Source organism: Crotalus tigris, unplaced genomic scaffold (assembly GCF_016545835.1).
Source record: "Crotalus tigris isolate CLP2741 ecotype Arizona unplaced genomic scaffold, ASM1654583v1 scf7180000018223.614484, whole genome shotgun sequence".
NCBI lineage: Eukaryota > Metazoa > Chordata > Lepidosauria > Squamata > Viperidae > Crotalus > Crotalus tigris.
In genome coordinates, this window is record NW_024096890.1 from 551,169 (window position 1) to 574,051 (window position 22,883).

The 22,883-nt window shown below is 38.4% G+C and overlaps 2 protein-coding genes across 2 annotated transcripts in view; both read right to left on the reverse strand.

The window, feature by feature from the left end:
* LOC120310548 overlaps positions 1 to 17,238 on the reverse strand; it is an 80,885-nt gene extending 63,647 nt beyond the window's left edge. The window contains exon 1 of the mRNA XM_039349057.1: positions 16,023 to 17,238. The gene's annotated coding sequence lies outside the window, so the exon portion shown is untranslated. The remainder of the gene's footprint in view (positions 1 to 16,022) is intronic.
* ARL4C (ADP ribosylation factor like GTPase 4C) lies at positions 12,389 to 16,024 on the reverse strand. The gene has a single exon (XM_039349058.1). It carries the CDS (start codon positions 15,904 to 15,906, stop codon positions 15,328 to 15,330), a length of 579 nt encoding a protein of 192 aa, XP_039204992.1. The 5' UTR covers positions 15,907 to 16,024; the 3' UTR covers positions 12,389 to 15,327.
* Positions 17,239 to 22,883: the final 5,645 nt, after the last annotated feature.

The following is a 22,883-nucleotide window of genomic DNA, read 5'->3' on the forward strand; positions in this document are numbered from 1 at the left end:
AAGGGGAGCAAGGTGCCTTTTGAGATAAGGACTGATCACAAAAACTTAGAGGCATTGAAAACTCCCCATAAACTATCTCCCAAACAAGTATGCTGGGTGCAATATTTTAATCATTTTAATTTTACACTTAAGTATATACCGGGTGTGAAGAATTTCTTGGCTGATGCCCTGTCCAGATTACCCCAATATAAAAGCTAGCACGAGCAGGTTGTTGATTCCATTATGTCCGCACCACAGGTTATCTCTCAGATAACTCCACAGAGACCAGAATCTGTAAAAATTCCTGATCCTGATGATCCTTTAACAAAGAAGTTAAAATAAGAACTGATTAATGATCAATAGTTCAAGGACAATCAAACCATCCTAACCCACAGGGATGGGTTGGCTTGGAAGGGGGGGAAATTATAGTTATCTAAATTGCTCAGACTCCAAGCGCTCCAACGCAGCCATGACACAAAACAGGCTGGCAATTTTGGTTACTTGAAAATACTGCATTTAATTCGGAGGCAATTTTGGTGGCCAGGCTTAAAGAAAGATGTGGAGAACTATGTAAAAAGCTGTGCAGTCTGTGCTACTGTGAAAAGAATTCCAGGGAAGCCCCCTAGACTATTGCAGTCTGTGCAGATCCTTCCCAACCATAGGAAGAGATCGCTATGGACTTTATCGTCAAGTTACCTGAAAGCAGGGGAAATACGGTAATATGGATTGTGATTGATCTTTTTTCAAAGCAGGCTCATTTCATTGCCTGCTCCAGCCTCCCGTTTGCACAGAAACTGGCTAAGATATCCCTTAAACACATTTAAAGACTACATGGTGCACTAAAGCGTGTGATCTCTGACAGGGGGGTGCAATTTACAGCTAAATTCTGAAGAAACGTTCTAAAAATAATTGGCTCTACGCAAGGACTGTCGTTGGCTTTTCACCTGGGTACAAATGGGGCAGCTGAAAAAGCAAACAGAATGGTGGAGCAATATCTTAGGTGCTATGTGGATTACCAACAAACGGACTGGACTGATCTCCTCCCTTTCGCTGAAGTGACTTATAACAACACTGTCCACAGTAGCATTGGATTCACGCTTTTTAAAATCACCATTGGAAGGGATTTCATCCCAATGCCTGAATATCCCCAGGAACCACCTGCCTCTCAGTCTTTAGATCAATGGGTGTCAGCTTGGAAGGAAGTATGGGACAATGCAAAGAAAGCTTTGAAAAAAAGCCTCAGAGACATATAAAAAACAAGCTGATAAGAACAATGCAAAGGTCATTTTGTGTCGGGGGGAAAGGGTTATCTGTCCACAAAGTATTTAAGACTCAAATTGCCTAGCAGAAAATTGGGACCAAAATATCTGGGACCTTTCCCTGTAGTGCGAATTTTAAACCCAGTTACTGTAGAATTAAAATTCCCTCGACTCTTAGGGAAGATTCACCCAGTATTTCACTGCAGCTTGTTGAAACCTTTCAGAGAATTGATTCTGAGGCTCCTCTCAAGAAAGCCCCTGGTCCCCTCGTGGTGGCTGGACTCATTACGAAGTGAAATGTATTCTCAATGCTAGATTGTACAAAGGGAAATTGCAATACTTGGTGCAGTGGAAGGGCTACTCATTATCAGAGGCTACTTGGGTGAAGTGTACTGATGTAAAAGCTGATAGACTTATTCGTAAATTCTATGAACAAATCAAGGGGAAATCCTTCACTTATGCTTTTGTTTAATTTCCAGGACTTCTCCTTTCTGTTAAGGGGGGGGGGGCAGATGTCAGCGCTGTGACAATTGAGAAACTGTAGCCATTTTATCTTTTGCTTTCATTGTGCTTTTTTCTGTTGTTTGGTATTTTCAAATGGAGAAGGGGGGAAGGGAGAATGCTTTTGCTGTGTGAGAATCAAGGTCACTGATAGAAAAAGTTTTGGCAGGTTGAAAAGTTGGGAGGAGATCCCGCGTTTTGAAAAAATTGGTGAATGTGATTTACCAATTGCAACTTGTTACTTTGTAGCAGGGGGGAGGGAACTTTAGTCTTGGGTTCAACTATGTAAGTGTCAATACTTTGTTTCCTGAATAAAATGTTCTTTAAGGAAGAAATTTTTGCCTTGAAGTTCTTTTAAATTGGTTTCATCTATTGGAACTATGACATACCTGGAGACAGCAGAATAGATGAGAAAGAACTGAAGAAGATAACAAAATACAAAGACGTACATATAGAAATAGAACAACTGTGGTAAAAGCAATACCTTTGGTGCAATCCCAAAACAACTGGAGCACCACTTGAACACCACTGGCATTTACAAATTCACCATCAGTCAATTGCAAAAGGAGGCTTTATTAGGAACAACTTATATCCTGGAACGGTATCTGTAACACCATCAAACATCTAGATCTGCCTATCTCAGGTCCTCGAAATGGACCCGACAGACAAAAATACCCGATCCAGTGTGTACATCTGGCAGACTGTGCAATGAACCATCATTATAATAATAATAATTTTATCCTGACTTTTTGATATATACAGGTGAAACTTGAAAAATTAGAATATCGTGCAAAAGTTCATTTATTTCAGTAAATGCAACTTAAAAGGTGATCCTAATATATGAGATAGACTCATTACATGCAAAGCAAGATAGTTCAAGCCGTGATTTGTCATAATTATGATTATGGCTTACAGTCATGAAAACCCCAAATCCACAATCTCAGAAAATTAGAATATTACATGCAATCAATAAAACAAGGATTGTACATAGAATATTGGACCTCTGAAAAGTATAAGCATGCATATGTACTCAGTACTTGGTTTGAGCTCCTTTTGCAGCAATTACTGCCTCAATGCGGCGTGGCATGGAAGCTATCAGCCTGTGGCACTGCTGAGGTGTTATGGAAGACCAGGATGCTTCAATAGTGGCCTTCAGCTCTTCTGCATTGTTCGGTTTCATGTCTCTCATCTTTCTCTTGGCAATACCCCATAGATTCTCTATGGGGTTCAGGTCAGGTGAGTTTGCTGGCCAATCAAGCACAGTAATCCCATGGTCATTGAACCCGGTTTTGGTGCTTTTGGCAGTATGTGCCTCTCCATTCTTCCTCCAGATTCTGGGGCCTTGGTTCCCAAATGAGATGCAAAAGTTGCTCTCATCAAAAAAGAGGACTTTGGACCACTGAGGAACAGACCAGTTCTGTTTTTCTTTAGCCCAGGTAAGACACTTCTGACGTTGTTTGTTGTTCAGGAGCGGCTTGACAAGAGGAATACGACATTTGAAGCCCATGTCCAGGATCCGTCTGTGTGTGGCGGCTCTTGATTCACTGACTCCAGCCTCAGTCCACTCCTTGTGAAAGTCCCCAACACTTTTGAATGGTCTTTTGCTGACAATCCTCTCCAGGCTGCGGTCATCTCTGCTGCTTGTGCACCTTTTTCTTCCACACTTTTCCCTTCCACATAACTTTCTATTAATGTGCTTTGATACAGCACTTTGGGAACATCCAACTTCTTTTGCAATTACCTTTTGAGGCTTTCCCTCCTTATGGAGGGTGTCCATGATGGTTTTCTGCACAACTGTCAGGTCAACAGTCTTTCCCATGATTGTGATTCCTACTGAACCAGACTGAGAGACCATTTAAAGGCTCAGGAACCCTTTGCAGCTGTTATGGCTTAATTAGCTGATTTGTTAGAGAATTTTAATTTCTCTATTGGTGAAAAATAAATCAGAAGCTCTCACAGTTGACTGCATTTAGCTGATTCAAATAACCTTACATTTATATAAAAATATTTACAATACCATTCTTCTTTACAGCAACATAGCTTAAGGAAGACTTCTTACAGAAACAGACCAGAGACAAAACCTTGAGACTGGAAATCCAGCTCCTAACTCAACACTCCTTTTGCACAGACTCAGTAGCACTTTCTTCACATTGGCTGACTGAGTTACCACATGACTCTTCCTGCTCATGAATATTCCAACACTCCTCCCTTCATGACAGTAAAAGACATCAGACCTATTGACTTAACACATTTTCCATAGTGAATACCACCCAATGGTTTAGTCATCATGTCTGCCAAATTATCTTCAGAAGAATAATGATGTAAACTAATCAATTTTTCTTTTACAGCTTCCCTGACATTACAATACTTAATGTCTACATGTTTACTTCAGTTCTTCACCCTGTCACCAGTTGCCATTTTTATACAGGCAGCATTGTCTTCAAATACCTTTACAGATTCTTTTACATTAATATTTAAATCTTGCAATAACTGTACATACCATGTAACTTCAGAACACAATTCAGATAAAGCAATAAACTCTGCTTCCGCTGTTGAAATAGCAACAGTTGTTTGTTTTCTGGACTTCCATCCAATCAAAGTCCCTCCAAACAATATTATAATCCCAGAATTTGATTTCCTTGTGTTTATGTCATTTGCATAGTCACTATCGACATAACACTTTAATTTCAATTTCTCAGTAATCTGTATTTGAAGACCCAAATTTATAGTTCCCTTTAAATATCTGAGAACCCTTTTTACACCCATCCAATGTAACTTTATAGGTGCAGCAGTAAAACGACTCAAAATGCTTACTGCGCAAGCCATGTCTGGTCTGGACCACTGTGATAGATATAACAAACTCCCTATTGCTGAGTGATATATCTCTTGATCACAGGTTTCACTTTTGTCTGCACTTAAACTATTATAAAAATCCGCACTCATGGGTGTGGGAGCAGTATTGCAATCCTTCATATTATATTTCTCCAATAACTGCTCAATTTTTCTCCTTTGATTGAGAATATAACCACCTTTTTCATTTTTCTGTATCTCTACACCAAGATAATTTTTTATTTCTCCCAAATTCTTTAATTCAAATTTCTTTCCTAATTTATCAGCAAATTCTTTGACTTGTGATGCATCTTTTGCAATGAAGCAAAGATCATTCACTAATGATAACAGTAGACAATTCCCTCCTTGTAACTGTCCAGTATATATACAATTATCAGCTTTGCAACTTTTAAATCCAAGATCCTTTAAAGCAGTATCTAAACAGATATTCCAGTTTCTGGCTGACTGCTTCAGCCCATAAATAGCCTTGTTTAATTTATATACCATGTTAGGTTTTGCAATTTCATATCCTGGTGCTTGGATCATATAAATTTCTTCCTCTAACTCAGCATTGAGGAATGCAGTTGTGATATCAAAGTGCCAGATTTTATGCTTATATGCCGCTGCCAACGCCAGTGCTAATCTTATACTCTCACTTTTCACAGTTGGCACAAATACTTCATCATAGTGCACATTCTTTAATTGTGAAAAACCTTGTGCCACTAACCTGGCCTTATACTGTATATCATTATTTGGCAATACCTTTTTCTTATATACCCATTTACAACCCACAGCTTTGGTTCTCTGTGGCAAAGTCACTGATTTAAATACTTCATGGTCTCCCATGGATTTCATCTCTTTATCCATGGCCTCCTTCCATTTTTCTTGTTCAGCTTTTGGTAATGCCAACACCTCTTTATAACTTCTTGGCTCATACCACACATTACAAACCTTTACCTTGCTGGCAGAATACCTGTCAGGCGGAATTCCTTTATTACATCGCTCTGACCTACGAGGTATTAACTGCTCCTGTGTCTCAAGTCTTTCTGGTTTCATGTCTTGTTCAGCTTCTCCTCCCTGAACATTGACATCTTCTATACTCATTTTTCATCATTAGATGAGTTATTGTCACTAAACAGATCACCATCATTAAGTGAGACATACCCAGAATTTGCATTAATTCTGTCCCAATTTTGTTCTGCAAAATTAGCAGACCTTGAAATTATAATTCTTTTACTTCCATCGCTAAAGCGATATCCTTTTGACCCTGGCTCATAGCCCACAAACCTGAGCTTTCTTGCCTTTTGCTGTCCCTTTCTTCTGATTGCTTTTGGAATATGTACCCATGCAGTACTTCCAAAAATTCTCAAATGTGCCAGTGATGGCTTTCTCCCATATAGAATGGCATATGGAGTATTATTAATGGAGGAACTCCACAGCCTGTTAACTATATAATTAGCAGTCAATATGGCTTCTCCCCAATATGACCTGCTCATACCAGAATCCTCCAATAATGAATCTTTCATTGTTTGCAAAACACCATTCCTTCTTTCAGCTACCCCGTTCTCTGCTGCTGTGTAAGGATTTGTACATCTGTGTCTTATCCCCAACTGCCCCAACCATTGTTGGAGTTTAGTTGACATAAATTCAGTACCTCTGTCAGTTTGCAACTGACACACTTCTTGTCTGTACCTTCTCTCTACAAAACTTACCCACTGTTTGAATTGTTGTAGCACCTCCGTCTTTGCTCTAAGCAAGTAGCAAAATGAATACCTGCTATAATCATCAACAATTACCAGTGCATATTTTGCTCCTCCCAAACTGGCTTGCATAGGTCCCACCAGATCTGCATGGACCAGCTCTAGAACTCTTTTTGTTTGTCTTGTGCTGTATTTACTAACTGGGAATGCCTTTGACTTCGATGCTTTGCATACTGCACAGTCCAAATATGTTTTGCATCCCTTCAAATTTAGCCCTTCTGTAAAATCTTGCATTTGCTGCAAAACTTTAAAGCTTGCATGGCCAAGTCTTCTATGCAGAAGATGAACACATGAATCATGCTCTGCAACATTCTTAAATATATGGGAACATTGAACCTTATGTCCCTCCAATATGTATAGATTATCTTCCTTTATGCCTTCTGCACAAATATTTCCATTCCCCTTGATGAGACATTTCCCATTTACAAAAATAACCTCAAAACCTTGTTTGTCTAAATTAGACACACTTAACAAATTATGTTCCATCTCAGGTACACAAAGCACACTGGTAAACTTTGATTCCAAATATGGAATTTTTACATCGCCTTTTCCAATGACTTTTGCTTTCTGGCCATTTGCCAAAGCCACAGCTTCTTGTGCTACTGGAACAAACCTGCAAAATAATTCAGAGTCATTAACAATTGTTTGACTTGCCCCACTATCTATTAGCCACTTGTCTCTGTTGTTACTATAGCAAACTTTTGCAACACCAAAATGTTCCTTTTGCAAAGCAAGTCCTTTTTGGTTGCACAAATGTCCTTTGCTGCAAACAGTTCCTCTGCAAACAGTTCCTTTGCAAATGTGTCTTTTTTCCACAAATTTAGCAAGTCTTTTCCCGCTCTCTGCTTGCTCTCTGCTTGCAAAATCTCTCCTTTGTTGCAATTTGGTCCGGGTCTGATCTGCTTGTTTCTTCTCCTCTGGAGACTTGGACCCCCTTCTGGACCCCCTTCTCAGTCTGGACCCCCTTCTCAGGAATTTCTCCTCCTCGTGGCTGCTTGTAAAATGGCATTTTTCTTCTTCATTAAGCAAACATGCCTTTAAAGCCTCAAACTTTAAGTCTTGCTCTTCTTTGCATTCAAATATTGCAAAACTGTGTCCCAGGTTTTATCTAAACTGTTCAACACCAATAAAACCTTCTGGGACTCAGGGAATTTAATCCCATGTTGTTCTAAGTCCAAAAATAAACTTTGCATTTTATTTAAATATTGTTCCACAGATTCACCTGGTTGCAAACAGGCCCTGTAAAGTTTTCTTGACAATTGCACTATATTGCATGCAGAAACATTCACGTGCACAGCTCTCAATTTCAACCAAATCTCCTTTGCAGTCTTTAAATTTGCAACATTTAGAAATTGTGCATCATCTAAATTCAAGATGAGATAAGCCATAGCTTGATCATGGCTTTTCTGATCTGCAGCTGAAAATAATTGTGGTGGATTTTCAACAATATACCACAGCTCTTTTGCTTTCAGCAAACATTCCATTTTTGCAGCCCACACAATGTAATTCTTCTGGCCTAAACGAGGCACACAGCTTTCCTTAAATTCCATTGCAGCCATTCTGCTAATTCTGCCTTGTTCTTATACTTTCTAAACACAGGCAATTTCTTCCAGCTTTAAATTACAATGCAGTCCTTAGTAAGCTCTGGGCCCATAACCTGTTAGAGAATTTTAATTTCTCTATTGGTGAAAAATAAATCAGAAGCTCTCACAGTTGACTGCATTTAGCTGATTCAAATAACTTTATATTTATATAAAAATATTTACAATACCATTCTTCTTTACAGCAACATAGCTTAATGAAGACTTCTTACAGAGACAGACCAGAGACAAAACCTTGAGACTGGAAATCCAGCTCCTAACTCAATACTCTTTTTGCACAGACTCAGTAGCACTTTCTTCACATTGGCTGACTGAGTTACCACATGACTCTTCCTGCTCATGAATATTCCAACATGATTAGAGTGGGACACTTTGAGCCTAGAATATTGAACCTTTTCACAATATTCTAATTTTCTGAGATTGTGGATTTTGGGTTTTCATGAGCTGTAAGCCATAATCATCTCATTTATGACATATCACAGCTTGAACTATCTTGCTTTGCATGTAATGAGTATATCTCATATATTAGGTTCACCTTTTAAGTTGCATTACTGAAATAAATGAACTTTTGCATGATACTCTAATTTTTCAAGCTGATGAACATACTTAATTCTTCTGTTTCCTATTTTTTTCCCCACAACAAAACTATGAGGCCAGTTGAGCCAAGAGAAAATGATTAGCCCAAAGCATCCAGCTGCCTTTCATGCTGGGTCAAAGTCTCTTCATTTCTAGCCATCACTTTCACTAACTGCACCAAACTGGCTCTCCAGAGTTGGTACAAAATCCAGACTATGTATTTATTAAATGTATATGCAACCCATCTCATTGATAATGTGAGTCAGATAACCGATAGAGGACAGTCAATATTTTAAAAATCCAACTCTAGTGGTTGATTGGTCATCTGGTTGATCTACATAGTAGTTCAAGGACTTTTTTGAAGAAAAAAAGAATCAAACAGTACAAATAGAAAAAAACTACATTACAGATAGTCCTTGACTTACAACCGTTTATTGACTGATCAAAGTTACAACAGCACTGAAAAAAGGGACATACTGTATGTCCTCTTTTCACACTCATAAATGTTGTAGCATCCCCATAATCAAAGTTCAGAATTCGGGTGCTAGCACCCTTCTGACAAACAAAGTCAATGGGGAAGCCAGATTCAGATTAACAACCATGTTACTAGTCTAACAACTGCAATGACTTACTTAACAACTATAGCAAGAAAGGTCATAAAATGGGGCAAAACTCACTTAACAACTGTCTTGCTTAGGAACAGAAATTTTGGGCTCAATTGTGGTTGTAAGTCAAGGACTACCTGTAATCATGCCAGTTGGAAGTGGCTTTTCATGTATTTGTTGATATTGGGCAATACTAGAATTTCAGCCAAGGAAACCATCAGTAATTGCCTTTATAATGGTGCTCCTTAAAACTGTATATCAGAAGTGCCTGTTAGGAGTGAGTTAAGGGTGGGTGTAAAGATGCAAATGTAATGGGGCATGATTTCTTGCTAACTCTGAAATGGAAGGGGAGCATGACAAAGTAATTGTATAGACCGGGCCTCAGTCTTCCTTTTTTCATTTGCAAAGGAAAAAGCTGAAATTTGGCATCAAAAATACTAAATCCTGACAAATTTATTTGAGGAGCAGGTTAGTATGGTTTAACTAGGAGAAAAGGAGAAGTGAAAAATGGACTATAATAATAAACATACCAATAGAGCCTAGGGAATTTCTAGGAAACAGGACAATATTAAGTAACATCCCATCTATTACCAAAGCAAAGCAGATTTTGGCCTAAGAACTAACGTAAGTTCCTCTGAATTTCTTTTAAGGAAGAGCAAGATGCAAAATGTTCTCAATTGAAAAACAAAACAAAAGCTTAAAGCCCATTCTACACTCCTATGGAAGATATTTTATAATCATTGAATTACTCATTCCCATTATTAATCCAAGTTTATTTCAGACCTTGAAGTCTTTGTCTTCTGAACCACTGCTGACTCAATGGTTTTGCCAATATAAAAGCACTCACAGTTAAGAAAAATTCCCAGAGGTATGTTTCTTCCTATGGGTAAGAATAGGAAGAATCCTAAGACTCCTATGGGGATACTGTGGGAAGTACTACTGTACACATCTTTCCCAACAAAATAAAAGACAAAGGCATTACATTATTATATGAGGGACTATTGAGAGAAATTCAAATCATGGCCACCTTTGACAACTGACTTTTATGTATTATGCTCTCACAATAAACTTCACCTCTGATATAAGCAGCAACCTGGGTTATTTTATTCCTGGCTTGGAAAAAACCCGATAAAGAATTCTTTCTAGCAGTAAAATATATTGTAAACGAGCATTTGTCACAAATATAAATTTCAATATTTATTTTTCTCTTGGATTACTTTCAAAAATAAAGTATATGGCCTGAAGAAGATATATTAAATATTAAAAACATTTGAAACTAGGATGGACCCCAATATTTAGGTTGCATCTAATAAAAAGATAATCATAAATTAATCCAGTTTTAACATGAATTTTATTTCTAATTATATTTGTCTAAAATCCTATGTGTTAGAACAGTGTATTGTATGCAGAAATACACATCTCTTAAACATATATACATCTATACCAATGGAAGAGAATATTTGTAGCTTAGGGGCCTTTGGGGTCCTTGCTGCTCTCCTTGGTGCTCTGTGAATTTAGATGTTTTCTTGCAGACATTTCAGTACCCAACTAGGTAACATCAAGCCAGGCTTCCAGGAATTCTCAATCAACTGAGAAACTGTGAGCATTCTAAACCAAGCCAAGTCCAAAAACACTAGAGAACTCCTAGATGCCTAGCATTCAGACAAATCAGCCATCAACAGACATACAGAGATAAACAACATCTATATACCACATCTGAGACAATCAAAAAGCCAAAAGAAACAAAAAAACCAAAACATCTCCTCACCAGCAATCAAGACCCAGACGAGCAGAGATTAACACAAAGATTAATTTTATACCAATAATCAAACAATACCCCAATCAAGGAATTACCAACTCATTCAAACAAGCTAGCAGTAAACAGCAGCCTAATCAAGGAACCACCAAGAACATTCCTACCAACACTGATAAGGCAAACCACTAGTATATAAAATAAGAGCAAATCCCATATGCTTCTAGCACTGAATATGTTACCTAGTTTGATAATGAAACATCTGCAAGAAAACAAGCTGAGAGCTTGAAGGACTCCATATACATACACACACACACACACACACACACACACACACAAATTATACCAGTGCATGAACTTCAGACTGCATCTGTGCAAATTTCCCTATAGGGAATCTAGATATTAAATGATACACTTAACTAGAAGGATGGAGAACCAATCTTGGCTGAACTCAAGATATTATTTGAATAGGATGTAGCAGGAAATCCCAAGATTGTAAATTGGACTAGGATAAAGGTGTCAAACTCAATTTCATTGAGGGCCGCATAAGCATTGTGGTTGCCCTCGGGGGGGGTGGCTTACTGGGTGGGCGTGGCCAGCTCTACATCGTTCGCGTCAAGGGGGCCTGTGGGGGCCTGGGCAGGAGTGGGACAGATCTGAGGGTCTCTGGAAAAAGGGGGTGGGACCAGGGCAAGTGCCAAGGCATGGTCCACTGAGAAGCCTCACTGTTCCTCTCAGGGCATGCGGGGGGGGGGGGGGCTCTGAATGATGGTGCCACCACAAAATTGTACATTGGCTCCCGGCCGGCCTGGGCCAGGGCCAAGGCAGAGGGGGCTGTTCCCTCACTTTTTCCAGGATGGCTTCGCAGGCCACATGAAACCACTTCGGGGGCCGCATCCGGCTCCCGGGCCTTGACATGTCTGGACTAGGACATCAAAAATCAGTCTCAATATAAGATTGTATCTGTAAATATAAATTTAGGAAGCATTTTTTTAAACAATTTGGTCATATAACTTTAATTTGAAAAAGAGTAAAACTATCTTCTATTCCCTAAAAATTCAAAATATTCTTTTTTCTTTTTTGAAAATAGCATTATTCATATGGAAAGTGCTATTAGACCTTCAATGCTAGTCATATTTTAAATTAATGCTTAGACTTAACTGAAGTGTAGTTTTCTGTAAAGGTCTACAAACTTTCAGCAATTTTAAAAGCTGAATAGTCAAACATTTCACAAATAATTCACAGTGAGTATTTTTCTTTGACGGTATTCACATTGCATACTAATGTGGTTTGATTTGGCTTAGTTTTTAGTATACAAACCCAAAACTGAAGTTTATCTTCAGAAACCTTGGAGGGAGAAGGCTAGACCGAAAAGCTATTCATGTTAAGGAATTTTTCTCTTGTTGTAGTCCAATGCTTTTAGTTCATTAAATGATTTTGGATTTGCAGCTTCCTGTATGCATTACAAAAACAAGATGATAGACCAGGCAAAATACTGTAGAATGAAAACAACACTATTCAGAAATATTTTGCTAGAATACTTTAATTGGTGCATCATGAAGAAAATGAGACTAGTAGTATTTGATAATATTCTCCACAAATATTGAAGAATATTTAAACTAGGATGAATCTGCCTTAGATGAGGCTTACGCAATACATTAAAAGCAACATTTTAAACCATCATATATCTTTAGGTATTCTTTTGCTCAGATAATTCATAAAGATACTAGCCAGAATTGCTTTTGAACCCAGCAGACAATACAAGAAAGTCTGACTTTAAAAATAATATGCATGGCAGAGTTTTCAATTGTAACTCAAAATGTTCAATAATCCACTAGAGAGACTGGTATATTTAATACCTAGTATGGCTGACAAGGTCTAACTGCAGTAATTCAACACCTGTACAACTTGATCTGCCAAAGCAAAATAAATTTCATTTTTTTTAATATTTGCAAGAAATACATTTTGTGAATGAAAAAGAATCCAAAACCAGATATCTTCTGATACAATTTGATTATGAACAGCAATTAATTCCTAAACCATATTGTAAAAATGACAGCATTTGGCTTTAATATTGAATATATTCTTTCTCCTTTTTCAGGTATGAGGTAACAAACATGCTTGAGAGAGTAGTAAGTGGAAGAAAATAACCACTTAAAAAGCAATGCTTTAAACAATAGGAACAGCCCAGTCTGGGGATTAGTGAACAAGTCTCCATTCATGTAAATAAATTCCACAAGCATGTATAGAAATTGAATTGCAGCAGATGCCAGTATCATGGCAGGGCTCCTGTACCTTTCATAGCTGCATGACAAACAAATATTCAATAACCAAAGCTTTCTTAAACATAAAAATGCAGAGAAAAAAGTAGCAGCAGCTCTGATTTCTGATAATAATCTAGTATAATACAGCTGGAAGAGGAGAGAGGTCCTTGCGTTCTTAAAAAAGAGTTGCCTAAAACAACTAACAGAAAATCTCCACTGCTAATGGGAAAAAAATCAACTGTCTGGAATTTGTTGTCATACTGGTAAGCTTACATTTTTCTGTTCCTCTTTCTAAAACTCACATAATTTCATCAGAAAGTGGCTAATCCATGTCCTAGAAACTGAATCATGGATATAACTCTAAAATATGAGATTGAAACTTTAAAATTAGTTGAAGAATTAAACTTGTCAAGCTTTTTTTTTTTTAACTTTTGGGATATCATATCACTGTACAATTCTGTATCCTTGATTTAGATATGGGTTTTTTCCCAAGGAAGTTAATATTATTGACTCAATTAAAACTAAATCCATGCTCAATAAGGTCTTGCTCCTACATACTACTGGTAGGATTTTAACCTTAGAGTTTGATCTATGCATCCTTATTCAGAAATAAATACTATAAATGAGGTTATACAAACGGCTAATTCCTAATAAATGTATATAAATAAGTAGCTGGATATAATTCAATTGGGTAGACATGTACAGATTGCATTATTACTGTATTTATAAATACCAATTTTCCTGTAATTTTAAAATTAACGTTGTGTTGTGCTTCTCTTACTATATTCTTGACAATCACAACAGTGAAACATGAACTTAAACAGGAAGGAAGGTTAATTTATTAGACTGAGGATTTTTCTAGGGCAGAAAGTTCAGATTATCCTTTTGGTTCTATGCCTTTTTTTGTACTTTCTATACCAAATCAGCCAAATCTGAGTCTTCCTTCACTGCTTTTCACAGTTGCAATCTTTTGGATTATGAAAGCCATCTAATTATACAGTAATAAATTGAATTATGAGTCAAATTGTCTGATTAAATTAAATGTTAGAAACACAATATGGCCACAGTTCAATATTACAACATGGACATGGTATTTTTTTAAAAGTAATTTAAGTGGTTATTGCTACAGTGTGTAGACTTATGAAAAGATAACATTTTCTAATGTAATAAAGCAGCACCAAGAGGTAGCTACTGGTCACAAATGATCCAAGCAGCTCAAGTTTTTTAATTCAAGTGCATCAGTACACCACCAACTTACAGTTTTTGAATATAGGCATACATGGATAACACACACAGGCCTCTTTACCCAATTTTAAAAACCCCATCCAAAATACAATATAAAAAAAAAAGAGGAAAAATAGCCCACCCCCTATGTATATTCTTATACTGAACTGAAATGACAGGGGACACAGGTTACTTCCCTCCAAACACATAAAATTTACTCCAGGAAGTAGCCCAGCCTCATTTGTTCAGCGATTTCATATTTGCTGATCTTGTAATAGCCACACACAACAACAGATCATAAACACCTTGGTAAGTTTGTTGTAAGGCTGTGAAATAGTTTTCCACCAGTGGCTCAAAGAGCCATTCATAAGATATATATCAAAGCTGTATTTTTAATGCACATTTCCCCTTAATCACAGCATTTTCCCATTAGCAAAATCTAGATCTTCATGCACACATCACCATGTAGTAACATCCTGAGATGGCAACACAAATCTTAATCCGAATGGAACAGGGACCTGCCCTGAAATATCAAGCTCTATGATTTTTCTTTCCTAATGTAGTTTCTCCCGTTATACATTAAAAAAAAAAAACAGGAATTGTCCAGAGAACGAAGGGAGCCTCTTGCATATTAGTAGTTCACAAAGTCAGAAGCAACTCATAGGGCAAGGTTCTGCTTGCCTGCCTTCTAGTCCTGCTAGAATATTATGAAGCCCTCTCTTATCCCACTGGCTCATGGGGCCAGAGAGCATGATGGAAGTGATAGGCTGGCATGCCATAGATCTGATCAGCATCTCAAATGATAGCCAGCATCTCAAATGGGTTATCATCTGAACTTGTAAAAAATAAGCATATTTGAAGGACTCTGTGATACTAAGGAAAATAATATAAACACCAACTTCTGACTGCTGTTTTTAACTAATAGTTCAAGCCAGCAAGTCAGACTATGATCTAATGGAATGCAGTTCCTTCTTGCCTATCGTTTCCTTTTCTGCTTTAAGGATTTTCTGCGCTTGAGAATCATCTCATAGAGTCTGTCCATACCTTCTGTGAGTCCCTCCCCAATGATTGCACAGGCTGGTTGGATATGGTAAGTGGTGGATGGAGTTAGTTCATGCAGAGCCAACTGTTTTTCTATTTCTGCCACAGGCAAAGATTTTGGCAGGTCTTGCTTGTTGGCAATCACTAACAAGGGAGTGCCTTGATTCTCTGCAAACTTGGTGACTTTATGTAGCTCTGTTTTGGCTTCTTCTAGCCTGTCCACGTCAACAGAGTCCACCACATAAATGATGCCATCAGTGCAACGACTATAGGATTTCCAGAGGGGCCTCAATTTCTCTTGCCCACCTACATCCCAAAAATGGCAGCTGATGCCCTTTGCAGTTCCATTGCTTAGCTTGATTTTTTCAGTGTTGAAGCCAATGGTAGGCACAGTGTTGACAAATTCGTTGAATTTAAGCCTGTAGAGCACCGTGGTTTTGCCTGCAGAATCCAGACCTAGCATGACAATGTGCAGAGACTGAAAGGCAGAGATATTGGATGAAATGTTTCCCATGGTGTTGATGGGTGATTCAGCAGCAGAAAAATCTTTGCTTGATTCCGTTTAAGCCCTTTTCCTTGTTAGTCGGTATTAAATCCTGATTGGGTTGCGATTTTAAAATGCACACTCACCCTCTGAAACCATTCCAGATTCACCGCAGAGATCAGGAACAATCCGGATCTTGCAAGACAGAAAGCGCGAGACAGACGAAGGGGGTGGGGAAGCAATGGAGATCAGCTCAAGCACCCCGTGATCGCCCAGTCTGGAATGAGGATCGCGCAGCAAAGGCAACTTCAAGGTGTAGCAGGTTGTTCAGAATAAAGCTGGTTCTCTCTGCAAATCGTTCTATTTGTCGCCTGGGTAGAAAAAGACCTGGGTTTTCTCCTGGATCAACTGTTCAGAAGAATTGATCAAGAGGGGAACTACCTCCTTCCCCGCGGACTCATTCATTTTCAGACAGGAAGTGGCGCCTTCATTTTAGGCCCACCTTCTGCCAAGAGAGAGCCTCTCTTTCGCTGCGATCTGCCTGGGAGGAAGCCCTTAACAGCACCTTCCCAAAAGCTTCCAACGCATCAACTGCAGCTCAATCTATCAAAGCCCTGCGAAATGAGCAGGGGAGGAGCTTTAAAAGGGAAATGGTACAGCTGGGGGGAGACGTTTTTCTTTCGAGTCACCCTCTCTCCCTTCGCCTTGTTTTCCCAGTCGTCTTCCGCCAGATCAATTGTTGCTTCCTTTAAATTGGTCTTTGGATGACTTTTCAAGATGCGAAGTTCGATGAAAAAAAAATAGTTTGTTTTTATTTGGAAAGGAGTCGCCTGCGTCTGGACCGTAACGCTTTAGACTACGGGGGAAGCCATATTTTCTAATATTCCATATCATATAGAAATTCAATTCTGCCTGTAAAATGTCAGTGTGTTCAAAAGCACAAATTGAAGTATGAAATCCCACGCGCAGTCTGATCGAAAACAATACACTTACTGCTTTAGGCGCCAAGAAGGGTGATGATTTATAGGTGCGTGCATGACTTTTCCCTGGTCTGATTCTAAAAGATCTCACCATCGCTCTCTGAAACAGCTGGGCCCAAGGTCCCTGAGGCTGCCTCCATCCTGTGAGATACAACGGTCTCCCGCCCCCATATTGTCGACGTTTTTGGCCGGTTCATACCACTCCTCAATTTATCCAAGGCTAGCAATGCCAGACTTCCAAGTTCACTAAGACAACATGCTTTCAGCTGATTTTCCTGCATGGAAAGATAAAATTGAAGGGAGAATTATTCTTGCAAATGAGCTGCTAGCAATATGGATGAATAACAGAATTACAGAATTGGAAGGAACCTTGGAGGCCTTCTAGTCCAACCCCCTGCTTAAGTAGTAGACATTATTAAGGTGACCAACTTTTTTACAACAAAAAGGAGGACACGAATAAATTGAAGAAAAAAATATCGTAAATAAAAGAAACATTGTATTTATTGCAACAATAATACAGAATACATTATAATATGATCAATGCATAATAAAAACATTTGTAACAATAACATTTTATATTGTAATTATGCTTACATGCCTATTAATTATTTAAATGAGTATGTTTCCATTGAATTAATATTTTTTGTCAATGTATCATCTTCTAACAATATATTGGAAATATCTGAACAAGAAATATCCTTCATATTGAAGTGCTGCAGCTAGAGTATCAACATTCAATCTCGATTTCTCACTTGTCCAAAAATCTACACGGCTGGACTGCGCGGGAGTGGGCGGCGGAGGCAGGTGTGAGCTAGGCGCTCCAGGATGGCCACGTAGATGCACAGGGTGAGGTGGTGGCAACGCAGGTCAGCAATGCGTAGACCACCAGCTGGCGCGGCCTATGGAAGCTCAACTGCCCGCCGCACCCCCGCCCACAGCCGCCCCACCAGCACCGCTGCCCTGCCTTAGAGAGCCGGCCCCGTGGCTCACAAAGCACCAGCCGAGCCAGCTCCGGCCCTGAGCCGCCCCCCAGCACCACCGCCCACCCTGCCAATCCCCGTAGAGCCGGCCCCACGGCTCGCAAAGGCAAAGCACCAGCTGCTCCGGCTCCGGCCCTGCAGCTATCCCCCCAGCCGCCCCCCAGCACCACTGCCCACCCTGCGCATCCCCATAGAGCTGGCCCCGTGTCTTGCAAAGCACCAGCCACGCTGGCTCCGGCCCTGCAGCCACCCCCCAGCACCCCCGCCTACCCTGTGCATCCCCGTGTAGAACCGAATAGGGAAGATCAAGAGAAACTTACCGCTCCAGTCTCCTCCAGCTATCTGCGGAACTAAGTAAGAGATTGTGTAGTTGGGTAGCAGGGAGGGGTGCAAAGTTCCTGCAACTTGCACGTGCAAAGTTTGCCGCCTGGGTGTTTTGGCGCGCTCAGCAGCAATTCCTATTGGCTTTCGAAAGCCAATAGGGGAGTAGCACAGCTCAGGCAAAAGTTGAAAAAAACCATCAAAAAAAGGTCCCAGAACGCCTTCTGGCGTTCTATGTGGGGAAAAAAGCCCTGCAGATAAGTCTTCAAATATAGAAAAAGAGGACATTTAGGAGGACATTTCGAGGGAGGACAGAACTCCCAAAAGGAGGACTGTCCTCCCAAAAGGAGGACGGTATATGGAAAAGGAGGACATTTAGGAGGACACTTTTTGAGGGAGGACAGAACTCAAAAAAGGAGGACTGTCCTCCCAAAAGGAGGACGGTTGGTCACCTTAACATTATACCATTCTGGACAATGACTGTGTAAGGTCCCAGTCCCTTACTTGAACTTGAGATAACATATCAATCTAATCAGATAACCCAAGCGGAGACTTTTTGATCAAGCAGGACTTTATTTGATCAAATTAAGCAGCTGGGTGGCCAACAATCTGGAACCCTGGCAGAGTTATGTCCAGAAGTGCCACAAATTAAAAAGTTGGTAGCATTGCTTTATAAACTTTGTTAGCCAATGAAAATCAGATAACAGAACCATTACATCATAAGAAAGACGTCAATCATTCCTGCACACTCCCTTATTCCCCCCTGCAGTATATCCCATCCATGTACATGTTTCCCAAGCTTGCATGAAATTTCTCTGGTGCAAAAACTGATTACAAAAAGCAAGAAAGCAACAGACTAAACAATTTCCCTTTGTTCCAAAACTCTTCATTTCCCCCTTTAATTTTTGTAACAGAATGCTTTCTGTTACTTGGTGACCAATGACATATATTCCTTTGTTATTGGGGTGATAATCAGGACCTTGGCTGGCTTAGGGAAACCCCCTACTTAGAGAGGATGCTATGACCTTCATCCCTGAGATTGTAGAAATAACTGTTTTTGGATAACAGGAATCAAAGATGGCAAAACCAAAAAAACTTCTAAATGCTAACATAACCAGAAAATTTTCCCTTTGCCTATCACCAAAGATCTCTCCAAACCAGCTTGTGTCCATGGCAGCTGTCCAGGTTTCCAAAGAAGGTGGGTGTATTTCCTACACACACACACACACACACACACACACACACACACACACACGTAGCAACATGTAAAAGGAAAGCCATACTTCCCTTTAATTTTGTAGTGTTATTTTAACCAATTAATTTTCTTTATCTTTCCGTGTGCTTCTGGCCTTGGGCTAATGGAGGTTCCTGCGCAAGCATAGTATAAAGAAGCAAAACAGCATTATGTCATTCTAAATGCCCTTGATTTGTAATTCTAATACAGTTTGCAGTCTAACAATTCTATTAAGCATATAAACAAGAGTCCTATAACTTATATTCTCTCTTCTTGCCAAGTAGTAGGTCCACCTGGGGCAGTTCAGTTGAGGGTGGCATCTGTTAGATTGGCCTATAAGGTAAACAGTTGGGGAATGTTTGCCATGGGAGTTTGGAGTTAGTCCGAATCAGTGGTAATCTACCAAAAGGATACTGAGGGGCTCACCTACAAGAGATGTTCACACCTAAATCTCCCCAAGGTTTTTACCAGAACCTCTTTTTAAAACAGGCTTCCCACTATGGAAGTGGTCAGAGTCCACATGTTAGGTCTATTGATGGCTTTTCACAGTGAGATTTTGACTAGTCAGGGCAGTAACATTTATTTCACATGCTTCCCAAGGCCATTGTTCACCCATTCTTGTACCCACACACATATAACAGTCACATTCAGAGATGAAGCAATTCTCTGGGGCTGGATCAATAAAAAGATTTTTTGATGCTGAGAGAATTTCAATTGTGGTTTCCAGTTCATTGTAAAAAGAATGAAAAACTCGAAAATGTTTTTTTATTGAAAAGTTTTATACAATATACATCCCAAGACCCACCCCCCCTACCCCCCCCACCCCACTTCCCAGAGCTGAATACAGGGTTACAAATTAACAATCAAACTCTAGAAAAAAAACATTACCCAACTATACAAGTAACCAAGTCCGTAACGCACTTTAACTCCCTTATAACGTAAATATAAACTAATTAAAAATAAACATAGTAATATAAACAAATCAATATTGTTAAACCATACTAAAACTAATAAAAATTTAAAAAGAGTCTATTAATAATACTCTAAAGTTTACTCATAAGCTAAATGAAACTTTTTAATCCCATATTTATTCTGAATATAATCTATCCATCTTCTCCAAACCGAAATCTTTCTTGTGAGTGATCCTTCAAGTAAGCAGAAATTTTTGCCATTTCTGCTAAATTTGACACCTTAAGCGTCCAATCTTCTATAGTAGGCAAAGAATCTTTCTTCCAATATTGCCCTACTAATAATCTTGCAGCTGTTATAAAATTCAACATCAAAATAGTTTCTTTAGCATCACAATCTACAATAACACCCAACTTTATCTTTCTTTTAAAAATCTTTTGAATGTTCCACCAAATCTTAAATCCAAAAAGCTTTTATATTTCTACAAGTCCACCAAATATGAAAATAGGTTGCATCCAAGCTACCACATCTCCAGCATTTAGGCTGTAAATTGGGATACGTATAAGACAGCTTTTTGAGATCCAAATGCCACCTATAAAACAGGAGGACTTAAGATGTCTAATTTGAAATTGTATTATGATGCTGTGGCTTTAACATTGATTAGTGATTGGATTAATTTAACAAATCAAGATATACTTTCTTTGGAGGGATGGGATTTATTATATGGATGGCATGCTTATTTAATTTACAACAAGAAAGTAGATAGGGCTTTTAAGTCTTACATTTTAAGAAATGCTCTATTGCGTGTCTGGAAGAAAAATTATTATAGATTAAATTATAAAATGCCAATTTGGGGGATTCCTGGACACGCAGTAGAGGGGATATTGAGAGGTGTGAAGTTGGATAGGATTTCTTATAATCAACTGCTTAAATTGGAAGGGAAGGATTGGCAACTAAAATCGTTAGATGAATTAAGGCAAGAAAGTATTACTTACTCTTGGTTTCAGTATAGGCAATTGTTAGATAGATGGAGTTTAGACCAAAAGGTTGGTTTCACTTTAGAAGATGAGAATTTGATAAAACAAATTAGAGATCAAAATCGAGCTCATATAAAAAGAGTTTATAATGTTTAAGTGGAATTGGATTCAGAGACGGAATTAGTCAAAGATTGTATGATAAAATGGGCTCAAAATTTTCAAGAGCCGATTTTATTAGATACATGGGAGGCAATTTGGGTTGGGAATGTGAAGTTTACTCAGGCTCAAAATTTACAAGAAAATTTTTATAAAATGTTTTATAGGTGGCATTTGGATCCACAAAAGTTGTCTCGCATGTATCCCAATTTACAGCCTAAGTGTTGGAGATGTGGATGCATGGATGCAACTTATTATCATATTTGGTGCATATGTAGAAACATAAAAGCCTTTTGGATTAAGATTTGGTGGAACATTCAGAAGATTTTTAATAGAAAGATAAAGTTTTCACCACAATTATTTTTGTTAGGTATTATTGTAGATTGTGATGTTAAAGAAACTATTTTAATGTTGAATCTTATTACAGCGGCAAGGTTATTGGTTGGGCAATATTGGAAGAAAGATTCTTTGCCTACTATAGAAGAATGGTTGCTTAAAGTTTCTAATCTAGCAGAAATGGCTAAAATTTCTGCTTATTTGAAGGATCATTCACAAGAAAGATACATCTCGGTGTGGAGAAGATGGATAAATTTCATACAGAATAAATATGGGATTAGAAAGTATCATTTAGTTTTTGAATAACTTAAAGCTTAAAGTGGGAATTATTTATATTGTTATTTATGTTTTTGCTTGAAAATTTTCTTTTGTATTTGAGTTAAAGTATTCTAAGGATTTTATTATTTGTATAGTTGGATAAGCTTAGCTAGAATTTGTTTGTTTATTTTTAACCCTGTAATCAGCTCTGGGAAGTGAGGGGGGAGGGTTAGGGTGGGGGGGAGGGAGGGGAGGGATATTGTATTATAAACAAATTTGTATAAAACTTTTCAATAAAAAAATATAAAAATTTTCTCTTAAATTTTGAGCCTGAGTAAATTTTACATTTCTAACCCAAATTACCTCCTATACATCCAATGAAATCGGTTCTTGAATATTTTGAGCCCATTTTATCATACAGTCTTTAACTAAATCCATTTCAGAGTCCAATTATATTAAAACATTATAAATTCTCTTTATGTGGGCTCAATTTGAATCTTTAATCTGTTTTATCAAATTCTCATCCGCTAAAGTAATACCAACTTTTTGATCTAAGCTCCACCTAACCAACAATTGGTTATACTGAAACCAAGACTGTACAATATTTTCCTGCTTTAATTCAACTAAAGATTTCAATTGCCAGTCCTTCCCTACCAATCTAAGTAATTCCTTATAAGAAATCCTATCCAAGCTCACACCCCTAGATACCCCCTCTATCGCATGTCCAGGAATCCCCCAAATTGGTATTTTATAATTTAACCTATAATAATACTTCTTCCAGACACGCAATAAAGCACTTCTTAAAATATGGGATTTAAAAACCTGATCCACTTTTTTATCATAAATTAGATATTCA